The 27979-nt window shown below is 41.3% G+C and overlaps 1 protein-coding gene across 1 annotated transcript in view; it reads left to right on the forward strand.

Annotated features, from left to right (window-relative positions):
• The window catches only part of MMS22L (MMS22 like, DNA repair protein), a 147779-nt gene that overhangs the window by 90958 nt on the left and 28842 nt on the right, over window positions 1-27979 (forward strand). Inside the window, exons 14-15 of the mRNA XM_075340108.1 lie at window positions 25354-25529; window positions 25680-25830. Of these exons, the coding sequence (XP_075196223.1) occupies window positions 25354-25529; window positions 25680-25830 (327 nt within the window). The remainder of the gene's footprint in view (window positions 1-25353; window positions 25530-25679; window positions 25831-27979) is intronic.

The following is a 27979-nucleotide window of genomic DNA, read 5'->3' on the forward strand; positions in this document are numbered from 1 at the left end:
AAAGTACATGGTGTACCTCTGAGAAGAGGCAGAAGTGTAGAAAATATACCATATTCCCAATAAACGCCTTCATTTATGTCTTTATATGTTAAGCAGTGCTCCTGGCTAAGTGAAATGCCCTTCAGCTACGCAGGATTTTGGAGGGTTAGAGGGGGCTCATTTGCACATAAATAGCCATTAAAAGTTGAATTCCCAGAGGTCCCGTGTTGCATGTTCGCAGCGCTGACCTACTTAGCTAGTTTAAATTTGTTTTACAGAATTATTATAATTCCAAGCCTGGTACTTAAACTCTGTGATTAATGCAAGCTTCACAAAACAATTAAAGCTTAATTAAACAATTTTCTGTGTTCCTGTAGCATTGTTATCATCACACAAAGCGGGATCTGGCAAATATTAAAAGAATTAGGACACCGATAACCCATTGCTTTTGCTCCTTGCTGATTATAAGAAACATAAGAGCTGAACGAAATATATCCTTTGCGGTTTCCCATATCCTTGGGGAAATGGTATACCTATGTGTGCACTTGGCTTTTTGTAGGGTCCTACGCATTCATTATGGTCTCCAAAATATCATCCTTATAAGTGCCTTTTAGTGCTCTTTCATTACATAGGTATTTTTTCAACCTAAATAACTAGGTCCATCTAGTTCAACCTTCCTCAACCCACTATATATTTTTTTGTCACTAAATTATCTATAACCGACAATGTTGTGTGTACTGAGGAAATCATCCAGCCCTTTTGTAAAAGCTGTTATAGTATCTGCCATTACTACCTCTTGTGGTAGGGCATTCCACAGTCTGACTGCTCTAACTGTAAAGAACCCTTTCCTATTTAGCTGTCGGAATCGCTTTTCTTCCACTCGCAGTGAATGCCCCCTGGTCCTTAGTATTGTCTTTGGAAGAAATAAGTCATGTGCCAGTCCTTTATATTGACCACACATGTATTTATAAATATAAATTGGATCTTCTCTTTAGACGTCTTTTTTTCTAAGCTAAAGAAGACCAACTCTTCCAACCGGTCATCATATGGGAGGCCTTCCATTCCTTGTAGTAGTCTAGTTGCCCGCCTTTCAACTGACTCTAACGTCTGAATGTCTTTTTTAAAATGTCAAGGCCAAAACTGGATCCCATATTCCAGATGTGGTCTTACAAGTGATTTATAGAGGGGTAACCATACGCTGGGATCACAGGATCCTAATTTTTTTTTTTTTTTTATACACCCTAAAATGTTGTTTGCTTTAGCAGCTGCTGCCTGACATTGAGTACTGTTGCTCAGCTTATTAGTAATAAGAATGCCCAAGTCCTTCTCCTGTTTTGTAGTCCGAAGTTTCCGTCCATGATTACATGCAGCAGTAAGATTACTCGGAGTTAGACAGGGGTCTCTGATCCACCCACGCCTGTTAGCTGCACATATTGGCTGATCAGATTAGTAGATGTGCAGGATAAGGCTATGTGCGCACAGTGCGTTTTTCGCGGTGTTTTTGCGCGTTTTTCGGGTGCGTTTTTGGCCTCAAAACTGCATGACTTTGCTTCCCCAGCAAAGTCTGAGTTTTCATTTTTGCTGTCCGCACACAACTTTTTTTTTTTTTTTTTAAGCTGCGTTTTTGAGCTTAAAAAAAAAAAATGGACATGTCAATTCTTTCCTGCGTTTTTCTGCGTTTTCACCCCATGCAATGCATTGGAAAACCGCAGAGATCAAAAACGCAGCAAAATGCAGCCAAAAACGCAGCAAATCACGGTAAAAACGCATGCGTTTTTTGCAGCGTTTGTTTTTCGACGCGGGTGCGTTTTTTGTGCGTTTTTAGCGGCCAAAAACGCAGTATCAAAAAAACACAGTGTGTGAACTTAGCCTAAGATGCAAGCTCAATGCGTGAGCTCATATCAGAGTCAGGGACATACATCCATGGTCGTGAAGGGGTTAAGGGGCCGATAGCATCTGTTTTCCGTTTAGCATTAATTTATACATAAAAATTTGAGGGATTTATTTCAATGTCACTGGCAATTCGTGTTTCAGCAGCTAATTTCTTATTATTTTTTTTTAAACATTTTCTATTGAGATGTATTATACTCCTGAAATGCTATTTCCTTATTCTTGGCCTTCATCATTTTAAACACCCTTGTGTTTTAATCTTATTATACTTTGTACTGTCTTATTCATCCATAGTGGATTATTTTTATTTCTGGACATTTTGTTACCAGAGGGTATAATTTTTGTACAGGACTCTAGTAATGCATCCTTTAAATATGCCCCATTTATGTTCTGTATCCCCCAGTCTACATGATTAAGCTCTGCCCTTAAAGGGAATCTGTCAGGTGATTTTGTTGTACAATACTACGGTACTCATTAAATAGGGCTTAAGGAGACTTTTCAGGATCAGTAACTTTTATAGCTCTACCTTATCCTGTTATCTTTTTGTAAGCTCCGTAGAATTCAGAGTGACGTAGTAGCTAGAGAAGCAAATATAATTTGTTGAAATCCGCTTTCCGAAAGCTACAGGTTTTTACATTACCCCTTTGAAAAGTTCTATTGAATATTACATTGAAACTTGGCATATTATGATCGCTGGTGCACCATCTGGTTACATGGGTATGACCTCACCAAAGGTCCTGTTAGGTCGTTTGTATAATACTGATGCTAATTCTAACAGGGGGAGAGGATAACTCTGAATACTCCCCAGATATTATCTGCTCCTCAGCTGTTGTCACTCAAGAAGCTGATGATTTTATTAACTTTACTTTCTTGGATTTCAAATCCTATATATCCGAGCTGACCAATACAGGTATGTATAGAATCAGCCTGATAGTGCCAGTATAGCACTGGCTTTAGCTTATATAAATCCTGGTGATTGGTTCCCTTTAAAGAAGTTGCCCGACCATAAAGTCCAACATTTGTTGTAAGTTAATCTCATATTTTTTTGTTCCTCTTGAATTATCCCTTTATTTACTTGCAGCTCAAGCAAACCTGACATCATCCTGTGCTTGATTGCCAAACTTTGCAGTCAGAGCTGGCACCGCCCGGCCTCACTGTCCAGCCCCGCCCTCTGCACACTCATTGGCTGTCTGTATTCTGCCCAGCACTGACCTCTTATCACTCCAGCATTGGAAATTACATGAGAGATCCTGCTTCTCTCATCTGTGTCCAAAATGGTAACAGATAGTTGTCACATGTACATCACCACTTTGCGTAATGAAGACTATATAATATATACATAAATATATATATATATATATATATATATATATATATATATATAGCACCTAATATTGTGTGTGTAAATTGTATTTTATATATATATATATATGTATATACATACATATATACACACACACACACACGAAAAGCTGAGTTTATCAGCCCATTTTATTTATGCTGAAAATGACCCTCCTCGGCTTATACTTTAAGTGAGGGTCCCACAAAAAAATATTCTCACCTGTCCTCCGTATCTGAGGTGTCTTCTTACCTGCTTCTTGCGGACCACAGGTACATAGACCCCCCCTCAGTGATCACGGCTGTGCGCTCCGCTTTTGTCGTCAGCGCTTTACTTCACTTCAATGATTTGCGACGCAGCAAAGTATTCAACTGAAGTAAAATGCTGATGACAGGAGCGGCCCCGTGTACCGGCCGTGATCACCGAGGGGTCTCTGTCTGCGGTCCGCAAGAAGCAGGTAAGAGGACACCGCAGGTACGGAGAACAGGTGAGTTTTTTTTTTTTTTGTGTTTGTATGTGAACAGCAACATAATAGGGGTCAAGAACGGGACATTACTAAAGGATGGGCACATTACTACAGGGCACAACATGGGCACGTATAAAGTAGTAATGTGCCCATTCTTTTCCCCATCCTTCTGCTCATCCTGTAGTAATGTCACCTTTCCTGGTCCTCTTCTCGTAGCAATGCTTCATGCTATAGAATTGTCCCCTATTGTGCCATTCTTCACACACAAAAAAACAAAGGCAAATTCTTCTCACCTGTTGTTCTCCGTTCCCTCGGTGTCCTGTTTGCTTCTTGCGGCCTGCAGCCTCCTTGAAGAACGCTGCCGATGCAGGGGCCGCTGCTGACAGAGCTTTGTATCAGATTTCCGGGCGCTGCGCAGGGACGAGCTCTTTATACAGCTAAACCAGTGATCAGTTGATGGCCTCTGATTGGTCGGCAGCTGATCATTGGAGTAGCTGTATAGAGAGCTTGCATCTGCGCAGCGCCCGGAAATCTGTCATCTGAAATAAATGCTGACTGCGTGGGCCCCCAGCACAGACAGTGATCATTAAGGGGGCTGCGGACCACAAGAAGCATTAGGGGCTGCATCTTTGAGAATACTGCACTACAGAATGTGTGGGAGGGTGGGTACAGGGGAAGAGGGGGCGGGGACTCCAACGCACTGTACCTGCCTAGCAAGGCAGCGACATGACGTCAGCTGTGATGACCGTCAACAAGATTTGCTTGCTAGTCTGCATCTAAAAAGGAGTGATCACACCTTGAAAAGTTGTTGCACCAAGTGGATTGACATGAATCATGGCTCCAACACAAGAGATATCAATTGAAACAAAGGAGAGGATTATCAAACTCTTAAGAGGGTAAGTTATCACGCAATAGTGCAAAAGATGTTGGTTGTTCACAGTCAGCTGTGTCTAAAATCTGGACCAAATCCAAACAACATGGTAAGGTTGTTAAAAGCAAACCTACTGACCAAGGAAGACCTCAAAGCGTCAAGACGGGAAACATAAAGCAATATGTCTCCAAAACAGGAAATCCACAACAAAACAAATTAAGAAAAAATGGGAGGAAACTGGGGTAAATGTCTGTGACCGAACTGTAAGAAACCGCCTAAAGGAAATGGGATTTACATACAGAAAAGCTAAACAAAAGCCATCATTAAAACCTAAACAGAAAAAAAACAAGGTTACAATGGGCTAAGCAAAAGCAATCGTGGATGACTGGATGAAAGTCCTATTCAGTGCTGAATCGTGAATCTGCATTGGGCAAGGTGATGATGCTGGAACGTTTGTTTGATGTCGTTCCAATGAGATTTATAAAGATGACTGCCCGAAGAAAACAAGTAAATTTCCACAGTCATTGATGGTATGGGGCTGCATGTCAGGTAAAGGCACTGGGGAGATGGCTGTCATTACATCTCCAATAAATGCCCAAGTTTACATTCAATTTGTCTCTCCAGTAAAGGAAACAAACTCTAGCGCAGTTTACATTGAAATTTTGGACACTTTTCTTATCCCATCAATTGAAAGGATGTTTGGGGATGATGAAATTATTTAGCAAGATGATAATGCTTCCTGCCATAGAGCAGAAACTGTGAAAACATCCCTTCAAAGAAGACACATAAGGTCAATGACATGGCCTGCAAATAGTCCGGATCTCAATCTAATTGAAAATCTTTGGTGGAAGTTGAAGAAAATGGTCCATGACAAGGCTCCAACCTGCAAAGCTGATCTGGCAACAGCAATCAGAGAAAGTTGGAGCCAGATTGATGAAGAGGACTGTTTGTCACTCATTAAGTCCATGCCTCAGATACTGCAAGCTGTCAAAGCCAGAGGTGGTGCAAAAAAATACTAGTGATGTATTGAAGTGTTCTTTTGTTTTTCGTTATTCCATATGTTTTCCCCGTTTGGTCTTGAAAAGTAACAGTTACTGGCTACCACATTGTTTTCATGATTTTTATTTGTTTTTTAGTGTTTCTTAAAGCCAGAAAGTTGCTATTTAAAATGACTTTAGTTTTTTGCCATGTCTGTGATCTGCTTTTTTTAACCAAAAGTAAACAACTGAATGAACATCCTCAGAGCCAGGTGAGTCCATAATTTTTGCCAGGGGTTGTATAAAAAAAACACACTGTAGTTTTATTTAAAAAATGGCATACCAAACCGAGACAAAAAAACGCAGTATCAAAAATGCAATAAGAACGCACCTAAGGTCCCATTGACATTGCGTTCCAATCTCCGTTCAGTGGTCCGGTCGGGGCTTCCATCCGAACTCCCCGCAAAACGGGTTTCAGACTTATGCACCAACAAGGCCATTGACTATAATGGTGCAGTCAGTCACTGTGTGCTCTGTCGTGCACATTTTCAGGAGTATATGCCTCTAAAAAGCATATAGTCACAAAAATGGTGCACAACAGAGCACATGATGACTTCGTCTGCATTATAATGGTCAATGACCCCTTCGGCGCATGCGTCCGAAACCTGTTTTGCGGGGTATTCGGACGGAAGCCCCGAGAGGAACACTGAACGGGGAGAGTAAGGCAGTGTGAAAGCAGACTAAAGCTTCAATGAAATAAACCAAAACACAATCTAATTGGTGCAGAAAATCTGCAACATAAAAAATCTCCCCAAATAGTCAGTGGGAACGTGGCTTCAGAAAGTTGGAAATGCACTAAAGTGAGTAATATTATGTATTGAACATCACTAGAATGTAAAGCTTGGTCTCACACTAATCTGGAGTTCTCCTTCGAGCACAATGTCATGGTTTCTGTCAGAATCCCTGGAAAACTGGTTTAAGACAGAATCATTCTCTTAAATGAAGCCTACAGAATACCTCTATGGCCCCTATCCTGTCATGATTTGTCGTCTTCTGAGCTCTATCCTCATATATGTGGGCCAGGAGTGATGATCTACAGTAAAAATGTGTTCTGACTCTGGACAACTGTATCTCCGGGAGAAGTCAAATTGACATTTCTTATGCCATAGCAGCTTCTCTAGCAACTTCTCGAATACATAGGCCGTCAGAGTAATGAATTCAGAAATCCATTGATTGTGCCAGCTCTGAGAAGATTATGTGTAGACAGGCTTCAAGGGGGTGTATTTGTGGGATGCCTGTCGCATAGATGCAGCAGCATCCGCAGTGGTTCTGCTTTGATCCCAGAAAATGAAAGGACTGGAGGATCAGCTCAGGTCTAAATGAGATTACAGCTGGTTTGACTGCTTATCTGGGCTAATGCCAACCAGTGTGGCTTTGCACCTCCTAAGGGGTTTACAACAGAGGCTGTTTATCAAGTATCATCAATTTACTCTGCACAGCAGCCTAATTCTTCACAGTCTGCGTGTTGTCGGGCTGAGGAAATGCCAAAGCAAAGGCTGTTCTGCAGCCAGGGTTTTCAGTGGCATATTGCATCCTCCCAGGCTTCACACAAATAAAAGCGAGGTAGAGGGAATGAAATATTCTGCTTCGTTATGGCCCTCTTTCTAATCTGGCTAAACCCTATTGTAGCCAGTTGAACTGGCTAATGCTGGGTAATTACCTGCCTCCTGCTCTTGTGTAAATGATGTAACTCATTTAACGGATACGGAGAGAAGGTAAAACTGTGGTAATTGGCCTAAAGCACATTCATGAAACAAATGGTTCCTCCTCCCTCAACAATTCATTACCAAAATTCCATAGCGTTTTTTATGGTGGGATATATGGTGCAAAGCTGCTCATTTTTATTGCTAATGTCTATTTTGATAGAATTCTTTGGTAGGTGGAAGCATGGAGCTTATAACATCCTGAATTTGTCTGATAATGCACTTATTAGGTAGCATAGCATATTCAGCCGTCATTGCTTTCTTGTTTTTAGTCGTTGAGTCTCCATAAATTTAATATACAAAGGTATGGGTCATCTTTTTACAGAACTAGTGTCACTTTAGTAGTGTTGTTCTAGTTAATGTTGGGGGTTCGAAACTTCGGACGTGTCTGTGACATATCAGAAGATTTCTGTAACCAGAAGGAATGCTTGGTCCTTAACCTTTGGGCCAAGTTCATACCTTAAATTTTGCAGAAAAACTGCATTTAAGTTTAACTTTAAAGTGCCAAAAAGGATTGGTGTCTACAAGAAACCCTATGTACATATGTGATTTGTTGTAGATTCATCACGTAAAGACTTAAAAAAAAAAAAAAAAAAATAGTTTCTCAATCTTTCCACGCAAAGTTCTCCCATAGTGACAAGAAACATAGTTTCTTTTAAAGGGGTTGTCTTGTCTAAATCCACAAGACTGCGGTCACATGGCAACGAGTATGCTATATGTTTACTCTATGCCAGAATCTGACTAGATAGGCACGGCCTCCCTCAATAAATATGTATTGAGTGAGGCCATGGCCACCAAGTCCGATTCTGGCCACGTGACCGCCGTTCCTAGCTCTGACATCGGTGAATCCTCACAGTGTGTGCAGACTTGTGGATTTACACCAGACAACTCCTTTAAGGAAGCAAGCCGTGATAAGGTTCTGTTTTAGTAGACTACTTTGCAGATTCTGCCAGTAGCATAGCATCAGATTCCATGGTTGGCCGTAGTGTTAGTCTGGGCTGTTTTATGCTTTCCATTAGGAAGATGTCGGCAGACTCCATCACATATCTTAGACCAGCAAACAGCGCTGTGGAAAAAGAGAAGCGCAGATAGGGTCTTATCTGGTATACAGATGGATAATAAAAGTAAGACAGGTACTCACTTTTTTAAGTTGTGACAGGCACAACTCCTTTGAAGGCATGCAGCAAAATAATTGCAGAGAGTGGTCAGCCGCAGCCCCGATGATTGCAGTCAAAAACACAGGGTAGATAGAGAAGTCGGGTTAGATGCTGCGCTAGAAACCACAAATCCAGGAGATGTGATGAATTCTTTCCTTTATTAACACAGGTCAACGCGTTTCAAAGGCATCTCCGCCTTCTTCATCAGGACAAAGAAAGAAACAGAATAACATATGCCACTGCCACGTAATACATATATAACAGTGGAAGGAGTAGCCGAGTTTCAACAATGACGTCAGCAATCCAGTGACTAATCGCCACGTGGAACAAACAGAAAAAAAGAAGAAAAAAGAAGAGAGAAAAAAAAGGGAGAAAAAGAAAAAAATGTGTGGGGTGTAACCGGTTAAGGACTTAATGAAATTCCTAGGACATATAAAAAGGATTATAGGCTCATAGTGTTGATATGAATAAAAGTGAAGATGTGCAGAAAATATTTCATTTTATTTTTACAGTGAAGTGTAGAAGGCAAAAAAGGAATTAATTTAATGAAATTCAATAAAAATAATGATGTCTTGTAAAACAATAAATGTGTCCTATAAAGTGTTTATTATTTAATTAATTAAAAAAAGGGGGTTAATTTAATGAAATTCAATAAAAATAATGATGTCTTGTGAAACAATAAATGTGTCCTATAAAGTGTTTATTATTTAATTAATTATAGGCTCATAGTGTTGATATGAATAAAGTGAAGATGTGCAGAAAATATTTCATTTTATTTTTACAGTGAAGTGTAAAAGGCAAAAAAGGAATTAAATTAATGAAATTCAATAAAAATAATGATGTCTTGTGAAACAATAAATGTGTCCTATAAAGTGTTTAATTATTCTGGGAAAAAAACTAAATAAAAAAACTTTGCATATTTAGGGGCAAAAAGAGCCGTATTTAACTCTGCTTGGGAACATTACTATATTAGTGACAGTGAGTCAAAGAGGTTGAAGTTGTGCAAGAATGTGTACTTGTGCAAATACGAGCAAACTTCGCTATACAAGGGAACCCGCTCACAGGGGTGAAATAAGTTTAAAGCGTGGGAAAGAAACTAAGCGCATGCGCTTAAAAAGATGACAAGCGAGAACTTCGCTGCTCAGAAGAACCCACTCCCAGGGGTGAAATGGGTTCAGAGCGTGGGAAAAAGATCAGAGCGCAAGCGCTTGAAAACTATCCAAGAGAAGTGTAGAGAACAGTTATGTAGTGCCGAAAAAAGGATTTCAAGAGAAAAGGGGATCTATAGATGAAAATGTAAAATGGGATATTCAGTGGTAGACATATAGAAAAAATGAAAATGCAAGTTCTGATAGTAAGGAGAAAAGGATTAGATATAATAACTCGTATACCCATATCCTAATGAAAAGAGGGAGAATAGATATCTGCAGATTTGTAGAGAAAAAAATGTGTTATAAATAGTCATAACAAAACATGACAAAATGAATTACATGAGACGCGTTATAGAAAGCCCTGAAAAAAAACTTACATACATGTTTACAGCTCTATGTGAACAACCACATAGTTACACAAATGATATTAAAAGATTAAAAAATGTATGTAAGGTAATATAAAATCCACACATGTTTATGCTGATACAAACAAATATATAAAAAACAACATATGAGAATTAAAATGTCAAAATGTATAGATAAAAAAACTTTTTTTGAGAATAGTGTAAAAAAACTGCTGACATATGATCGAATTTGGTAATGATATGGAGAAACTGATGACATATGATGAAATGGGTCCTCGAATACATAGATATATATATATATATATACATATATATCCATATATACATATACATTTACCCATATATATATATTCTATGAAAATAAAAATTTTTTTAGGGAATATATAATGATATTTAAATGGCATTTAATAAAAGACATTAGCTTTATAAAAATATATAAAAATAGGAAAAATGTGATGATAAACGGATTTATATAGAAATACAATGGGATAAAATGTAAAAACAATGCCTCTAAAAACAATAAAAATTAATGAATAACAACTCAGTAAAAAAGATCAGTTAATTCATTTAGACCATGGGGTTTCAGAGTGCCGAGCTTGTGAATCCAAAACGTTTCCTTCTTGCTCAGGAGTTCAAGTCTATTGGGTATGTTAGGTGAAATGAGCTCTATAGGAGTAATTCTAAAGGATATTGACTTATTGTGAAATAAAGCACAGTGTCTCGACAAGCCATGCAGCATATAACCGGTCTTTACATTAAATCTATGTGAATTCAGTCTATTGTGAAGTGCTTGACTCGTCCTCCCTACGTATTGTTTGCCGCATACACAGTCTATCAGGTAAATTACGTGATCTGTCTGGCAATGTGCTTTTAAATGACTCTGTTTTGAAAAACATTTTACCGTCCCAGCCTGGTATTACTTTCAGGAGAGCCCCGACCATAAAGAATATTTTAGCCCCCAGTAGGCTAAAAAGTACACAGATTTTTAGGACCAAAACTCCAGTGACAGGGTCTTTTAAATGTTACACCAGAAATTGTTTGTGCTGCAAAAGTATTTGCCACAATAGGACGTCTTTTTGTTCTTTTGGGGGGTCTGAAAATTTTCCCATCAAAGACCATTTGACATGCCAGACAGATCACGTAATTTACCTGATAGACTGTGTATGCGGCAAACAATACGTAGGGAGGACGAGTCAAGCACTTCACAATAGACTGAATTCACATAGATTTAATGTAAAGACCGGTTATATGCTGCATGGCTTGTCGAGACACTGTGCTTTATTTCACAATAAGTCAATATCCTTTAGAATTACTCCTATAGAGCTCATTTCACCTAACATACCCAATAGACTTGAACTCCTGAGCAAGAAGGAAACGTTTTGGATTCACAAGCTCGGCACTCTGAAACCCCATGGTCTAAATGAATTAACTGATCTTTTTTACTGAGTTGTTATTCATTAATTTTTATTGTTTTTAGAGGCATTGTTTTTACATTTTATCCCATTGTATTTCTATATAAATCCGTTTATCATCACATTTTTCCTATTTTTATATATTTTTATAAAGCTAATGTCTTTTATTAAATGCCATTTAAATATCATTATATATTCCCTAAAAAAATTTTTATTTTCATAGAATATATATATATGGGTAAATGTATATGTATATATGGATATATATGTATATATATATATATATATCTATGTATTCGAGGACCCATTTCATCATATGTCATCAGTTTCTCCATATCATTACCAAATTCGATCATATGTCAGCAGTTTTTTTACACTATTCTCAAAAAAAGTTTTTTTATCTATACATTTTGACATTTTAATTCTCATATGTTGTTTTTTATATATTTGTTTGTATCAGCATAAACATGTGTGGATTTTATATTACCTTACATACATTTTTTAATCTTTTAATATCATTTGTGTAACTATGTGGTTGTTCACATAGAGCTGTAAACATGTATGTAAGTTTTTTTTCAGGGCTTTCTATAACGCGTCTCATGTAATTGATTTTGTCATGTTTTGTTATGACTATTTATAACACATTTTTTTCTCTACAAATCTGCAGATATCTATTCTCCCTCTTTTCATTAGGATATGGGTATACGAGTTATTATATCTAATCCTTTTCTCCTTACTATCAGAACTTGCATTTTCATTTTTTCTATATGTCTACCACTGAATATCCCATTTTACATTTTCATCTATAGATCCCCTTTTCTCTTGAAATCCTTTTTTCGGCACTACATAACTGTTCTCTACACTTCTCTTGGATAGTTTTCAAGCGCTTGCGCTCTGATCTTTTTCCCACGCTCTGAACCCATTTCACCCCTGGGAGTGGGTTCTTCTGAGCAGCGAAGTTCTCGCTTGTCATCTTTTTAAGCGCATGCGCTTAGTTTCTTTCCCACGCTTTAAACTTATTTCACCCCTGTGAGCGGGTTCCCTTGTATAGCGAAGTTTGCTCGTATTTGCACAAGTACACATTCTTGCACAACTTCAACCTCTTTGACTCACTGTCACTAATATAGTAATGTTCCCAAGCAGAGTTAAATACGGCTCTTTTTGCCCCTAAATATGCAAAGTTTTTTTATTTAGTTTTTTTCCCAGAATAATTAAACACTTTATAGGACACATTTATTGTTTCACAAGACATCATTATTTTTATTGAATTTCATTAATTTAATTCCTTTTTTGCCTTTTACACTTCACTGTAAAAATAAAATGAAATATTTTCTGCACATCTTCACTTTATTCATATCAACACTATGAGCCTATAATTAATTAAATAATAAACACTTTATAGGACACATTTATTGTTTCACAAGACATCATTATTTTTATTGAATTTCATTAAATTAACCCCCTTTTTTTAATTAATTAAATAATAAACACTTTATAGGACACATTTATTGTTTTACAAGACATCATTATTTTTATTGAATTTCATTAAATTAATTCCTTTTTTGCCTTCTACACTTCACTGTAAAAATAAAATGAAATATTTTCTGCACATCTTCACTTTTATTCATATCAACACTATGAGCCTATAATCCTTTTTATATGTCCTAGGAATTTCATTAAGTCCTTAACCGGTTACACCCCACACATTTTTTTCTTTTTCTCCCTTTTTTTTCTCTCTTCTTTTTTCTTCTTTTTTTCTGTTTGTTCCACGTGGCGATTAGTCACTGGATTGCTGACGTCATTGTTGAAACTCGGCTACTCCTTCCACTGTTATATATGTATTACGTGGCAGTGGCATATGTTATTCTGTTTCTTTCTTTGTCCTGATGAAGAAGGCGGAGATGCCTTTGAAACGCGTTGACCTGTGTTAATAAAGGAAAGAATTCATCACATCTCCTGGATTTGTGGTTTCTAGCGCAGCATCTAACCCGACTTCTCTATCTACCCTGTGTTTTTGATATCTTAGACCAGAGCATTCCCAACTTGTACACTCCTTGAACGAACCCACTAAAAATGACCGCCGCTGACCCCCATAACAATGACAGACTGTACACACTCACATTCATTTTCACTACGGCAGCTGTAACAAAATCAGACTGCCAACACAAATGGACCAGAAGATAGCATATTGCGATTTTATTTTTTGGTAGCTCTTTAGGCTAAAAACACCAATATTTTTTGAGTCACAGTCAGAGGAGGCTGCAAAGGGAAAATAAAAAATACTTTATTCGTCTTTTGAATCAATTGTGACTGAGTGACTAGATGTTTCCCTTAACACACCGTCCGTGAGAAAACAGGGATGTGTGTGCAGACCCATTGTCCGTGTCTCCGGTACGTATGAAAACGGACGTCATGCGTACCGGAATCACTGACGTGTGAAGAAGGCCTTACACAGATTTAGACAAATTTGTGAACAATATTTGAGAGAAAAAAACCTTTTGTGTGCATAGAAAAAGTCTTAGATCTTAGAGCTCAGCCCATGAAAAATGGGAACTAAAAGCGTTGTGTTTTTCTATTTTTGTTCAGTGTGGTAGAATGAACATAGCAGGAGTGAAGCAATTCCTATTAGCACCTGTATATTTACAGCACTGTGATGGAGCGATCACAGGAGATGTGCCGTCACGATCACTTTCGGGCACTATCTATATTCCACACCTGATCAACTCCTTGGATGCAGTGGTAAATGCTGACAGCAGCATCTAAGTGGTTACACAGACCATGGGGGCATAAATTAGTTATGTCAGTCAGGGGGCTATACAATGATACCCAGATCTGCCGAGAATGGAATAAACAATCTACAATCAAATAAACAAATTATACCAAGTAAACTACAGTAATTTTACTATTCCTTTACAAAATGCACTTGTGTATCGGCCCCATAGTACATCTATCGTCAAAAAATACAGTAAATGGATAAACAAAATCTCATACAAACAGTAAAACCCCCAAATTTCTGTTCCAATTACTATACCTGTATCAAAAGTTAATACTTTCATTATGCACAATGGAATCAAAGTGTCTTGTAGATATCGAAAATCAATATACTGTAACATTCCCATGTTAAATGTGCACAAAAATGGTTTGTGTGTGTGATTTTAAAGCCACTGCAAATAACAGGGGTTTAACACAATTGCCCAAAAATAATCAATACTGGTAACTTCCCAAACTGTGGTTAGAGTACAAAATTGTGCGCAAAAAACATTAACAAGAGATGAGGGACTGAAAACCTATAATTATGTGAATTGAAGAGGCAAGAACCACAAAAATCCGACCAAACATAAATTACCAGGCTGACGCCGCGCATTTCTCCTAAAAGGCTTTGTCCAGAGACGGTGCATCAGTCTGAAATATTTGGTCTGCTTTTGGTATGGAAAAAAATTAAAAAGAATGACGAAATTGCAGTTTATGTTCATCTCTATATAAGACCTCATTCACCCGTCAGTATTTTTCCATCAGTGTTTGTATACCAAAGCCAAGAGTGGAACTTAGGCCGGTTTCAGATGTCTGTGTTTTAATTAGGTACAAGCCGCACGCATGGTCATTGTCACACGTGTCTCACGCGCATGTATCACGTGGGACAGGTACCGGAGAAAACACGGGTCTTTGAAATTAAGATATTCTTTACCTGTATCCAGCGGTGTTTTCTTCAGCTCTGCTGCCTCCCGTTTCTGACCCACGCTCATTATATTCATTGATTATTTACCATACTGAGAAGCTGGAAGCCGGAGCATCACAGGGACAGCACTAGGAACAGCGCTCGGTACAGCACCGCAGAGGACAGGATCGCGGGGACAGGTGAGTATTCAGCAAACAGTGTGTCTGCAGTGACATCCAGGAGGTTATTGGCGTTCCCAATGAACTCTGATGACACCCCCGCTACAGCAGGTGTCAAGACAGTGACTTCACGGGTTCATCAGAGTTCATTGGGAACCCTGAGTCTCCACTGCTGTCCCCGCGATGCTCCAGCCTACAGGTCCTCACTGCATGCATCAACACACACACACACACACACACACACACACACACACACACACACACACACACACACACACACTCTTTGCTGGATACTCACCTGTCCCCAGCAATGCGGTCCCTGGCACTGAAGTCCCCAGCGCTGCTCCGGCTTCCAGCTCCTCTGTGCAGTGAATAATTAATAAGTCTAATGAGCAAGGGTCAGAAGCGGGAGGCAGCAGAGCCAGAGACAGCATCGCTGGATACAGGTAAATATAGAAAATCTTTTTATTTAAAAGACCCATGTTTTCTCCGGTACGTGTCACATGGATCACATCAGTGTGTGATCCGTGTGACACCCGTGCTGCTGGGGGAAAAACGGACATGTCTGCGTGTGTGCATGCGGGGTCACAAGGGGTCACATGGTCCGTGTGGAAACACGGCCGTGTGAGCAACTCCAGAAAATAATATGGGTACGTGTGGCATCTGTGTTAAAAACAGATATCACACGTACCTGAAACACGGACGTCTAAAACCGGCCTTACAGAGAAAAACTATAATGGAAACATTGACGCCTGTTCTGTGTTTTGGAGAAGCTCCTGGTTTTGGCAACAAATACTGATGAAATACTGGTATGAATGAGGCCTACAATTGAATGGCAATATGGAAAAAAAATATTCTCATAGTGCATAAGCAGAAAGTACAAAAAACTCACTCATATTTTCTATTGCCATAGTCCTAACCCACCGAATAACAGTATCATCTAATTTATACCACAATTTACGGCACAAAAACAGATCAATTCCGCCATTAAGGTTAACAAGTACATAAGAACCCCAAAATGATACTATTAACCCCTTCTTAGGACTATTACATCCTGTGTTGGGTGGAGGTGTAAGGAGTGGTCACAGTAGATGAGCTGGTTTCACACCTACAGAGTGCTGGCTGTGTTATACAGCCAGTATGTGGCTCTAATAGCCGTGATCATTGCTAGCTCCATTCACTGCTTTTTAACCACATAAAATGTCCTGACGTCCTATAGGCAGATCCCCTGTAGATCCACTGTCCACACTACTGGTAGGGAAGTATAGGAATTTTTTTACTGCTGGGACACATAGGGAACGAGATCGGGTTTGCAGAGTAGTGGACAACCCCTTTTAAAGGTGCTATTCGGCATTGGAAAAAAAAATGCTTTTTTCTTTCAGAAACTGCGCCACACCTGTCTGTGTGTTTGTGTATGGTATTGCATTTTAGCATCATTGAAATGCATGGGGTTGAGCTGTAAATTGCACAAATACTTGGAGTAACCTGAATTTTATTTATTTTTTTCTTATAACTCAATAGTACATGTGAAAATAGAAACTTTCTAATATATAATTCATTAAATTATCAGTTCAGGCAGCTCACTGGCTCAGTGGGTTAGCACTGCAGCACTGGGTACTTGGGTTAGCACTAAGGACAACATCTGCAAGTTTGTTGTGAACTACCTGCCTGGTGTGCCTGGCGCAGGTCTCTGCCAGTACAGAGCAGTCACAGATCGCTCCTACCGGCGACTCCGGTGGGTGACGTCACGTCGACAGAGCAGTGCCTTTTCTTCCTCTCTGCTCTGTTGACCCGTAATGCTAATTGACAGCCAGCTGCCTAGCTGCAGAGAGCCAGCTGTTAACCAGTATGACTTCTGTAGTAAGCTGCATCGATAGGGTAGCCTGGAAGAGAAAAAGCTGCACTGTTGACATGGAGGTGCTGAATCCCTGCAGCAGTCAGCATTGGGTAGAACAGGCAGGTGGTAAGAAACTACCGTGTTTCCCCAAAAATAAGACACACACACAATATTTTTTGCCCCGAAAAATGCACTAGGACTTATTTTCTTGGTATGGCTTATTTTGGGGGAAACAAGAGTTGGGGTAACTTTACCCTCCCATAAGGCAGACACCCCCTCCTCCTCCCTTCCCAGGAGAATCATAATTACCAGACCCCAGACATCTGCGTTGCTCCCAGGTCCTTGTGAGATCCATTCTAGTCACTCCCAGCAGTGTGCTCCACAGTGGTTCTCCCCTACACACAGTGATACCGTACTGCTTCCTGCAGGCAACGGTGTAGAACGCATCGAGCGACTATTGATGTGTTTTACCGCAGGTTCTCTATGCATTCCACCACAGGTCCTAGTGTTCTATAGTGTCCCTGGTCCCCGGAGCAGTAAGGTATCACTGGGGAAGGGGTGTGCGTTCATTCGTTCGTTCCACCACAGGTCCTTGGTGCAGTCCACCGCAGGTCCTCATGTTCCACAGTTTCTTAGTTTTTTAAGGTTGAAGGGAGACTCTAAGGCGGGCTTTGCACGTTGCGACATCGCAAGCCGATGCTGCGATGTCTCACGCGATAGTTCCCGCCCCCGTCGCAGGTACGATATCGTGTGATAGCTGGCGTAGCGAAAACTATCGCTACGTCAGCTTCACATGCACTCGCCTGCCCTGCGACCGTCACTCTGGCCGGCGACCCGCCTCCTTCCTAAGGGGGCGGATCGTGCGGCGTCATAGCGACGTCACACGGCAGGCGGCCAATAGTGGCGGAGGGGCGGAGATGAGCAGGATGTAAACATCCCGCCCATCTCCTTCCTTCCGCATTGTGGCCGGCGGCAGGTAAGGAGATGTTCCTCGCTCCTGCAGCATCACACACAGCGATGTGTGCTGCCGCAGGAACGAGGAACAACATCGTACCTGTCGCGGCACCGGCATTATGGAAATGTCGGAGGCTGCAACGATGCTACGATAACAACGCTTTTGCGCTCGTTCATCGTATCCTCTAGGATTTACACACTACGACATCGCAAGTGACGCCAGATGTGCGTCACTTTCGATTTGATCGCACCTGCGATGTCGTAGTGTGCAAAGCCGCCCTAAGTCCATCTAGTTCAACCCGTACCCTAACATGTTGATCCAGAGGAAGGCAAAAAACCCCCAATGTGTCAAATAAGCTCCAATGGGGAAAAAAATTCCTTCCTGACTCCACATACGGCAATCAGACTAGTTCCCTGGATCAATACCCTGTCATAAAATCTAATATACATAACTAGTAATATTATATTTTTCAAGAAAGGCGTCCAGGCTCTGCTTAAATGTTAGTAGTGAATCACTCATTACAACATCATGCGGCAGAGAGTTCCATAGTCTCACTGCTCGTACAGTAAAGAATCCTCGTCTGTGGTTATGATTAAACCTTCTTTCCTTGAGACGTAGCGATGCTCCCGTGTTCCAGTCGCAGGCCTAGGTGTAAAGAGATCTTTGGAAAGGTCTCTGTACTGTCCCCTCATATGTTTATACATTGTGATTAGATCCCCCCTAAGCCTTCGTTTTTCCAAACTAAATAACCCCAAGTTTAATAACCTGTCTTGGTGTTGCAGCCCACCCATTCCTCTAATAATCAGTGTCTCAGCTGGGGTCAGGTGAGTATGATTGCGGGTTCTGTTATCTCTTTTGGGGGTGTCTGCTTTCTTTAATGAAGTGTCCTGTAATATTCTTTAACTTTTTTAGCTGAACGGGCACTTCATTATTGATCTACAACTAGGGCTTATTTTCAAGGTAGGGCTTGTATTTAGGCCTTACTCAGAAAAGGCTAAAAATTCCCGCTAGGGTTTATTTTTGAGGTAGGGCTTATTTTCAGGAAAACACGGAATTTGGCTACTTTTTAGGCCCATAGTAAAAAAAAAACCAAAAAACTATCCGTGTTAAGCACCTCAGCATATTTCAGATGGAGGCCAAATGCTACCAGTGACTCTCATGCTCCACCAGACGTCTGTCTACATGTAACACCTGGTTACTGCTTTATGGGATAGATATCTAGGCTCTGACTTTGCGCTGCTCTTTGCAGAATTTAATAAAGGAAATGTGATCATTGTAATGTAGGCATAGAACTGGGTTGACCAGAAGATAAATGGAAACAGCAATGCTGGTGCGTTCCCGGAGATTGTTTTTAATAAGCGTGTTATTTAGTTCATCAGCCTACCACAGTAATGCTGTGAATCTGGCTCTGCCAGACAAATTTGTTAATGCCTTTTTCCCCCCTCCCCCCATTTCAGGGAACATTGATTCCCCGCAGACATATCTCTATTAAACCTCTAGAAAGTCACAACTTCCAAATTAGATTAAGTAGCGAGCACGGTACTAGAGAAATCAAAGAAAATTGAGTGTATTATTGAATTCATGCCACATTGTCTGCAGAAGGGAGATGCTTTGTATGGCTGCAACGTTTGTCCTTACTCCACTAACAAAGATGCGGTCGCAGTCCTGTAATATCATTTTGTAAAACGCATTAGGAAGTCGTATGCTCGTCCCGCTGAAGGGAACGCCGAGATCTGCAGTGTTTTCTTCTTATTGGAATACAGCAAGACGGCATTTTATCCTTGGGAATGTAAAACCACATTCTGGGCTTTCTTATCTTTGTTTTCACAATGTTTTATTACATTTACTGTTTTATATTTTAGGTTTCTTATTAACTTAATAGTCAGGCACTTATAAAATATACTGTAAAATTGTTTTATAACAGAAGAGACTTTGAGGTCTCAGATGATCCAAAAGTTTCAACGATTAAACTGTTCGTATATAAAATGCTCCTCGACAACTGTGTTCACACTAGAAAGTACCGAGCATCTTCGGGGCAGAAGACACCTAAAAAAAAAATGGTCTATTCATGACTTTTAACTTCTTTGCTTCCTTGGAAACTTGAAGCAGATAAATATGCTCAAAATACTCCACATGTGCTCACATTTTTTAGATAGAGATGAATGTTCATTTTTTTGAGCATTTTTATTTGCTGATTTTTCAGTCAATATCGGAGTTAACCTGCTCCAAGACAATCTGAAGAAAAACCACTGTGTGAACATAACCTTAAGGGCCCGTTACATGCTACGATATATCTAACGATATGTCGTCGGGGTCACGTCGTTCGTGACGCACATCCGGCATCGAGTGTGAACGAGCAAAAATACTCGTTGCTCGTTGACACGTCGCTCATTTTCAAAAAATCGAACGTCCTTCTGCGCGCCGGTTGTTCATTGTTCCCAAGGCAGCACACATCGCTCCGTGTGACACCCCGGGAACGATGAACTGCAGCTTACCTGCGCCCGCCGGCAATGAGGAAGGAAGAAGGTGGGCGGGATTTTACGTCCCACTTATCTCCGCCCCTCCGCTTCTATTGGGCAGCCGCTGTGTGACGTTGCTGTGACGCCGCACGTCCCTCCCCCTTCAGAAAGAGGATGTTCGCCGCCCACAGCGACGTTGTTCGAGAGGTAAGTACGTGTGACGGGGGTTACCGACTTTGTGCGACACGGGCAACAAATTGCCCGTAACGCACAAACGACGGGGGCGGGTACGATCGCAAATGCGAACGCACGATAAATCGACGCATGTAACGGGCCCTTTAGGGTCGATCAGCCAACTCATGCTAATGAACACTGCAAATTGGAAAGGGTTGTTTTTTTATTTATTTTTTTAGTTTGTGACTTGCCCCTCCATCAGCATTTATGGGCAGGAGAAAAGACTAAGATAAGGCTGAACTGACAGGTAAAGGAGAAGAACCTGTCATACTTATCGTAGACTTATTAGTGCTAGAAAACTATTTCCTAAACATCATATTGGATACAATAACAAGTTCCCAATATTGGTAAAAAGGAAAAACAATGATTGCAATGGATGACTGTTAGTAGTTAAAAAAAAAAATACCGCCTCACAGTGGAGTCCTTTACTCACTCAAGCAATGGTGTCCCATATAAAACGTGACTCTTGGCGACAGACCTCGGACAACGTTGTGCCTTGTTTTGACGGAGTAATTGATGTATATGTTGCCTTTTTCGGAGATTAGCTGTATTTTTGATCCGGAATTTTCTAACTTGCTCCCTCATATAATTTACAGTATTAGTGGCCAAGTTCAATGTAAAGGGAACCAATCATCAGGATTTTCATATATAACCTAAAGCCAGTGCTATACTGGCACTATCAGGCTGATTCTATACATACCTGTAGTGGTCAGCTCGGATGTTTAGGTTTTGAAATCCAAGAAAGTAAAGTTTATAAAATTAGCTGATTGTTGAGTGACAGCAGCAAAGGAGCAGATCATATATTCATAGTTATCCCCTCCCCGTTAGCCTTATACTAATTCTATGTGCGCACGTTGCGCAAATACATGCAGTTACGCTGCGCTTTGTAGCGCAGCGTAACTGCAAGCGTCCTGCGTCCCCTGCACAGTCTATGGAGATTGTGCAGGGGCCGTGCGCACGTGGCGTTTTAGAGCGCAGCGCTTCGGCTACTGCCGAAGCGCTGCGTAAAAAGAAGTGACATGTCACTTCTTTCCTGCGCTTTGCCCGGCAGCTCCTGCTCTGTCTATGGCAGGAGCTGCAGGCAGAGCGCATGGAATCGGCTTCACTACGGACAATTCTGCAGCAATTTAAAGCGCACATGTGCTCTTCAGATCGCTGCAGAAATTTCTGCAGTGAACTGTACGCAACGTGCGCACATAGCCTCAGTATTATACATACGATTCACTTTGTCTGTGGAAGGACCTGTCTGAGGTCATACCCATGTGACCATAAGGGTCGGGGCCTCAGCCACCAAAGCTGGATACCTGGTCACATGGGTATGACCTCACACAGGTGCTTCCACAGACAAAGTGAATCGATAAAGCTTTAGCCTTGTGGACTTAATTTTGAGAAAGGTTTCTAAAATTAGACTTTGTCAGTAGTGCTTCACTATGTAAAATCCTTTCTTTTTTTCTTTACCAACTAGATGTGTTTCAAATAGCGAAAAGAGGTTGCCTTTCACATCCCGTCACTCCGATGCCGCTGGTCTCTGCCAATCCTACCTGGATTGTTTACAGCAAGGTTCTTCTACAGCAATATTTATGATATTTCACAGCAGGCCTGCGGTAGATGATCACACGGTGTATTTCGGCAACCTCTGCTCTATTTTTATTATGTTCACATATTGCACACCATGAGCACACTGCTATTAGTGTTTACAATATCAGAAGACCATGAAAATGTACACTTTACCAAGGCTTTTCGTGTAAGGTCTGCAATTGTTCTATTTTATCTGGGATTATTTTTATTTTGACCACGATCTGTAACTTATGCTCTCTAAGAACGGGTTTACACCACTAGACTTGTGGCATCTACTTTCTTGCTGACTGTCGATTAATCTCAAATTTACTGTCATGGGATATGTTATGACGGGACAGGGGACCCAATGCTGTCCCTTATCTCGGAGGTGGTAGGTTTGATGGTAGCCAGGTCCGAACCGCAAGTCTGACCCTAACTCCTGCCCAAGCCCTGATATAACTCTGTCTCTCCAACACCCTCAGGGCGGGCTGGAAAACACAGACAAAATGACAGACAAGGGAGAACAGAAACTCTTACAACATTAAAAACACAGGAGAGACAATATATGTACTAAGAAACAATGGAAAAAAAGGGGGGAAAGTTAATGTACAACAGGGGAACGTTCAGACCACTCAAATGCAACACAGATCACGATAAACAGGAAAATCAGCAAGACTGGGATTGATGAAGCTATCATCGGCACATAGAGGAAGGAAGCCGTGCTTTAAATAGGGAGGTGACAGCTGCAGGAGGCAATTAGCAACCTGAGATCTTAAAGGGAACCAATCAACAGGATTGTCGTATGTAACCTAAAGCCAGTGCTATACTGGCACTATCAGGCTGATTCTCTGCATACCTTTAGTGGTCAGCTCGGATATTTAGATTTTGACATCCAAGAAAGTAAAGTTCATAAAATTAGCTGCTTGTTGAGTGACAGCAGCAAAGGAGCACATAATATATCCATAGTTATCGCCTCCCCCTGTTAGAATTAGCATAAGCATTATACAAACGATTCACTTTGTCTTTTGCAGGACCCGTGTGAGGTCAAACCCATATGACTAGAAGAGGTGGGGCCTCAGCCAACAAAGCTGGATATCAGGTCACATGGGTATGACCTCACACAGGTCCTGCAATAGACAAAGTGAATCGTTTGTATAATACTTATGCTAATTCTAACAGGGGGAGGGGGTAACTATGAATTCCCCCCAGATATTATCTGATCCTCAGCTGCTGTCATTCAACAAGCAGCTAATTTTATAAACTTCACTTTCTTGGATTTCAAAACCTAAACATCCGAGCTGACCACTACACGTATGTATAGGATTAGCCTGATAGTTCCAGTATAGCAATGGCTTTAGGTTATATGGGAAAATCCTGGTGATTGGTTCTCTTTAAAGGTGGTGTCACACATAGCGACAACGACGTCGCCGCTAAGTCACCATTTTCTGTGACGTAGCAGCGACGTACCGTTGCTATTGCTGTGTGACATCCAGCAACGAGCTGGCCCCTGCTGTGAGGTCGCCGGTCATTTATCAATGTCCTGCTTCATTTTTTGGACGTTGCTCTACCGCTGTGAAGCACACATCGCTGTGTGTGACAGCGAGAGAGCGATGAACTGAAGCGAGCAGGGAGCCGGCGTCTGGCAGCCTGCGTTAAGCTGTAACCACGGTATACATCGGGTAACCAAGAAGCCCTTTCCTTGGTTACCCGATATTTACCTTAGTTAATAGTGTCCGCCGCTCTCACGCTGCCAGTGCCGGCTCCCTGCTCCCTGCACTCCTAGCCAGAGTACACATCGGGTTAATTACCTGATGTGTACTCCAGCTACGTGAGCAGGGAGCCGGCACTGGCAGCGTGAGAGCACACCGCTTAGCGCTGGCTCCCTGCATACGTAGCTGGAGTACACATCGGGTAATTAACCCGATGTGTACTCTGGCTAGGAGTGCAGGGAGCCAGCGCTTAGCGGTGTGCTCTCACGCTGCCAGTGCCGGCTCCCTGCTCCCTGCACACGTAGCTGGAGTACACATTGGGTAATTAACCCGATGTGTACTCTGGCTAGGAGTTCAGGGAGCCAGCACTAAGCGGTGTGCTCTCACGCTGCCAGTGCTGGTTCCCTGCTCCCTGCACACGTAGCTGGAGTAGACATCTGGTAATTAACCCGATGTGTACTCTGGCTAGGAGTGCAGGGAGCAGGGAGCCGGCACTGGCAGCGTGAGAGCGGCGGACACTAGTAACTAAGGTAAATATCGGGTAACCAAGAGAAGTGCTTTCCTTGGTTACCCGATATTTACCTTAGTTACGCTTCCATGCGTCACTGCTGGCTGGGGGCTGGTCACTGGTCGCTGGTGAGATCTGCCTGTTTGACAGCTCACCAGCGACCATGTAACAACGCAGCAGCGATGCTGATAAGGTTAGATCGCTGGTCGTGATCGCTGCTGCGTCGCTATGTGTGACAACACCTTAACTCTTGCATTGACGTCTGAAAGAATTAACTCCTGCAGAGCTGAAAACCACCTAACCAGAACCAGCCGATGCCTGGCTCTGGCTGAACAATTTGAAGCCTCAGGTTGCTTGTCAGACTCTGTGGTGTGAAGAGAGTTCGACAGCGTCTTGCCAGCAATTGTATGCAAAGCAGAACATCTCATTACATTTACATCGGCAGACTGCATTTAATATGTGCAAACAATTATCAGTAATAGTGTCCTGTGTGACTAAGTTGCCATTTTTTTTTTCCTCGGCAGCACATGTCCTGCTTACATAGGACATTGTGCTGCCGAGAACTGTTTTTTTTTTTTTTTTTTAAATTGGCTTAAAAGTCATTTCACCTTCTAAAAGAGTTAATCAAGTGGCCTGATGACCATTTATCAGCAAACTAGCACTCTGAGGAACGCTCGCTCACAGAAATCGGCCATTCTAAATCTAATGCTAGTGGTATAGGTTCTAACCATTTTTCTTTTTAGTGATTCACTATTTGTGAAGCATTTTAGTTATACATAGAATTAATTCTAAGTGTGATAAATGTTTCCAGTGGTGTGAATTAACCCTTTTAATACTTCCACAGAACATACGCTATAAATTAGACTTAACACAGCTTTGTCTTTTTTCAGGAACATCCATAGCCGTGCAGTCCAAGGACATGGGAACACCGGCATTCATGCATTGTCAGTGGCAAAGGAGCGCCATCTAGCAGTCGCTACTGCTCTCTGGAGAAATTTCTTCCCTTTCTTGAAAAGTTTAAGACTTTCCCAAACCCCTCCCTCCCAGTTAGCTGACACAGCAGCAGGTCTGTGCCCTTGTCTACTATCTGCTTGCTTTTTTGCTTGCTCATCATAATATTGTAAAGGTTTAGATGTCCTTATACTTGAATGCTAATATATACTCATTAAATAGTGTAGGCTAAATCTAGCTCTATATTCTACATTTTGCTTATCAGGATACACACTTCTTGCTTTGGACATGCCCAGCAGTGCCCCACCTGACCTGCAGCCCCAGCCATTTGTTTCCATGATGCAGCTTTTTGGCTGGGATGACATGGTCACAACGCAAATGGTTGCCCGTTATCTGAGTCATCTTCTTCCAAACAGGTAAACTATTGCTCCTATATCAATTATTTATAGGGGTTGATCAGGATTTTAAAGCAATGAGTCAGAAGTGTATTTAGAATAAAAAGCCGTGATGCTTCCATGTACAGCAGAAGACCGCCGAGGTCAATGTCGGCCACATCAGTGTTCTGCACGTATGTGATGTCATCGCAGCAGAGAAGTAAATAAAGACCAGGTCATAGTATTGGACTTGATTTTTTTTTTTTTTTTTAAATACCATTCCTACTTTTAACCTTAAGAGAATCGGTCAGCAGGTTTTTGCTATGTAAGTTGAAGCTAGCATGCTGCAAGGGTTAACACTGAAAATTCAGGTCTGCCAGTCTTGTCACAGTCCAATCTGTTTTTTACTTGCTAAATTTGTTTAACCCCTTAACGACCGCGGGCCGTAAAATTACGTCCTAGCGGTCATAACGTTACTGCCCGCAGTCTGCCGGCGGCATCATGCTGCGATCGGCACACATCTCAGCTGATTTTCACAGCTGAGATGTGTGCCTGCTAGGCACGAGCAGAATCGTTATCTGCTCGTGCCGTTTAACCCCTTATATGGCGCTGTCAATATGTGACAGCGCCATTATAACCGCAATCGTGGTAAACTTTTACTTACCGCCCGATACCGGAAGTCACGTGACGCGATCACGTGACTTCCGATAGTTGTCATGGTAGCACAGGGTCATGTGATGACTCCTGTACTACACCTGACTTGCTTTCACTTTCGCTGTGCCAGCGGCACAGCAAAAGAGAAAGAGAGCGTATCTGCTGTTTACAGCCTTGTAGCTGTGATCAGCAGATAGTGCAGAGCGATCGGAATGTTGATCGCAATAGCCCCCTAGGGGGACTAGTAAAATAAAAAAAAAAAGGTTAAAAAAAAGTTTTAAAAAATTCAAAAAAAAAGTTCAAATCACCCCCCATTCGCCCTATTGAAAATTAAAGGGTTAAAAAAATAAAAAATATACACACATTTGGTATCGCCGCGTTCAGAAACGCCCGATCTATCAAAATATAAAATCAATTAATCTGATCAGTATACGGCGTAGCGGCAAAATAATTCCAAACGCCAAAACGACGTTTTTTTGTCGCCACAACTTTTGCGCAAAATGCAATAAGAGGCGATCAAAACGTAGCATCTGCGCAAAAATGGTACCGTTAAAAACGTCAGCTCGAGACGCAAAAAATAAGCAGTCACTGAGCCATAGATCCCGAAAAATGAGAACGCTACGGGTCACGGAATATGGCGTAAAACTTGCGCCACTTTTTTCGAACAAACTTCCGATTTTTTTTTAACCCCTTATATAAAAGTAAACCTATACATGTTTGGTGTCTACGAACTCGCACTGTCCTGAGGCATCACACCCACACATCAGTTTTACCATATAGTGAACACAGTGAATAAAATATCTCAAAACCATAGTGCTATCGCACTTTTTTTGCAATTTTTCTGCATTTGGAATTTTTTTGCCGGTTTCCAGTACACTATATGGTAAAACTGATGGTTTCATTTAAAAGTACAGCTCGTTCCGCAAAAAATGAGCCCTCACATGACCATATTGACTGAAAAATAAAAAAGTTATGTCTCTCAGAAAAAGAATGGCGAAAAAAAAAACGGAAAGCGAAACATCGGCCGGTCGTGAAGGGGTTAAGCAGCAAGACCCTTAGCATTGCTCGGACTACATTGTCACATGCACAGCAATCCAACACGCCCCCTCCTCTTATTGATTGACAGTGAGGTATCAAATTAACACTCTTTATTGAGAGCATGGTGGGGAAGCTCACTCATCTCTGCTAGATAGCTAAATCTAAAAAGTCAGACAGCTGCACCCAGTGATCGAAGTGATACCTCGGGAGATTCAGGATCTTTTTGCCTACATTATGCTGCTCTCAGATAAGATAGCAAAAACCTGCTGACAAATTCCCTTTAAGTAATTAAAGGGTTTTTCCCAGTATTGCAGGATAGGGAATAACTTGTTGACATGCAGCGATTCCAAGAACATGGCTCTGCAGGGCTTTGTCTTGAATTGAGCAGAGGTGCACATGTAAGATCTCTGCTCCATTCATTGTCTTTGGGACCGCAGGAAAAAAATGAGTTCGAGCCCCTGGCTATTTCTGTCAGTCTCATTGACAATTAACGGAGCGG

The sequence above is a fragment of the Anomaloglossus baeobatrachus genome, chromosome 3 (assembly GCF_048569485.1).
Source record: "Anomaloglossus baeobatrachus isolate aAnoBae1 chromosome 3, aAnoBae1.hap1, whole genome shotgun sequence".
Taxonomy (NCBI): domain Eukaryota; kingdom Metazoa; phylum Chordata; class Amphibia; order Anura; family Aromobatidae; genus Anomaloglossus; species Anomaloglossus baeobatrachus.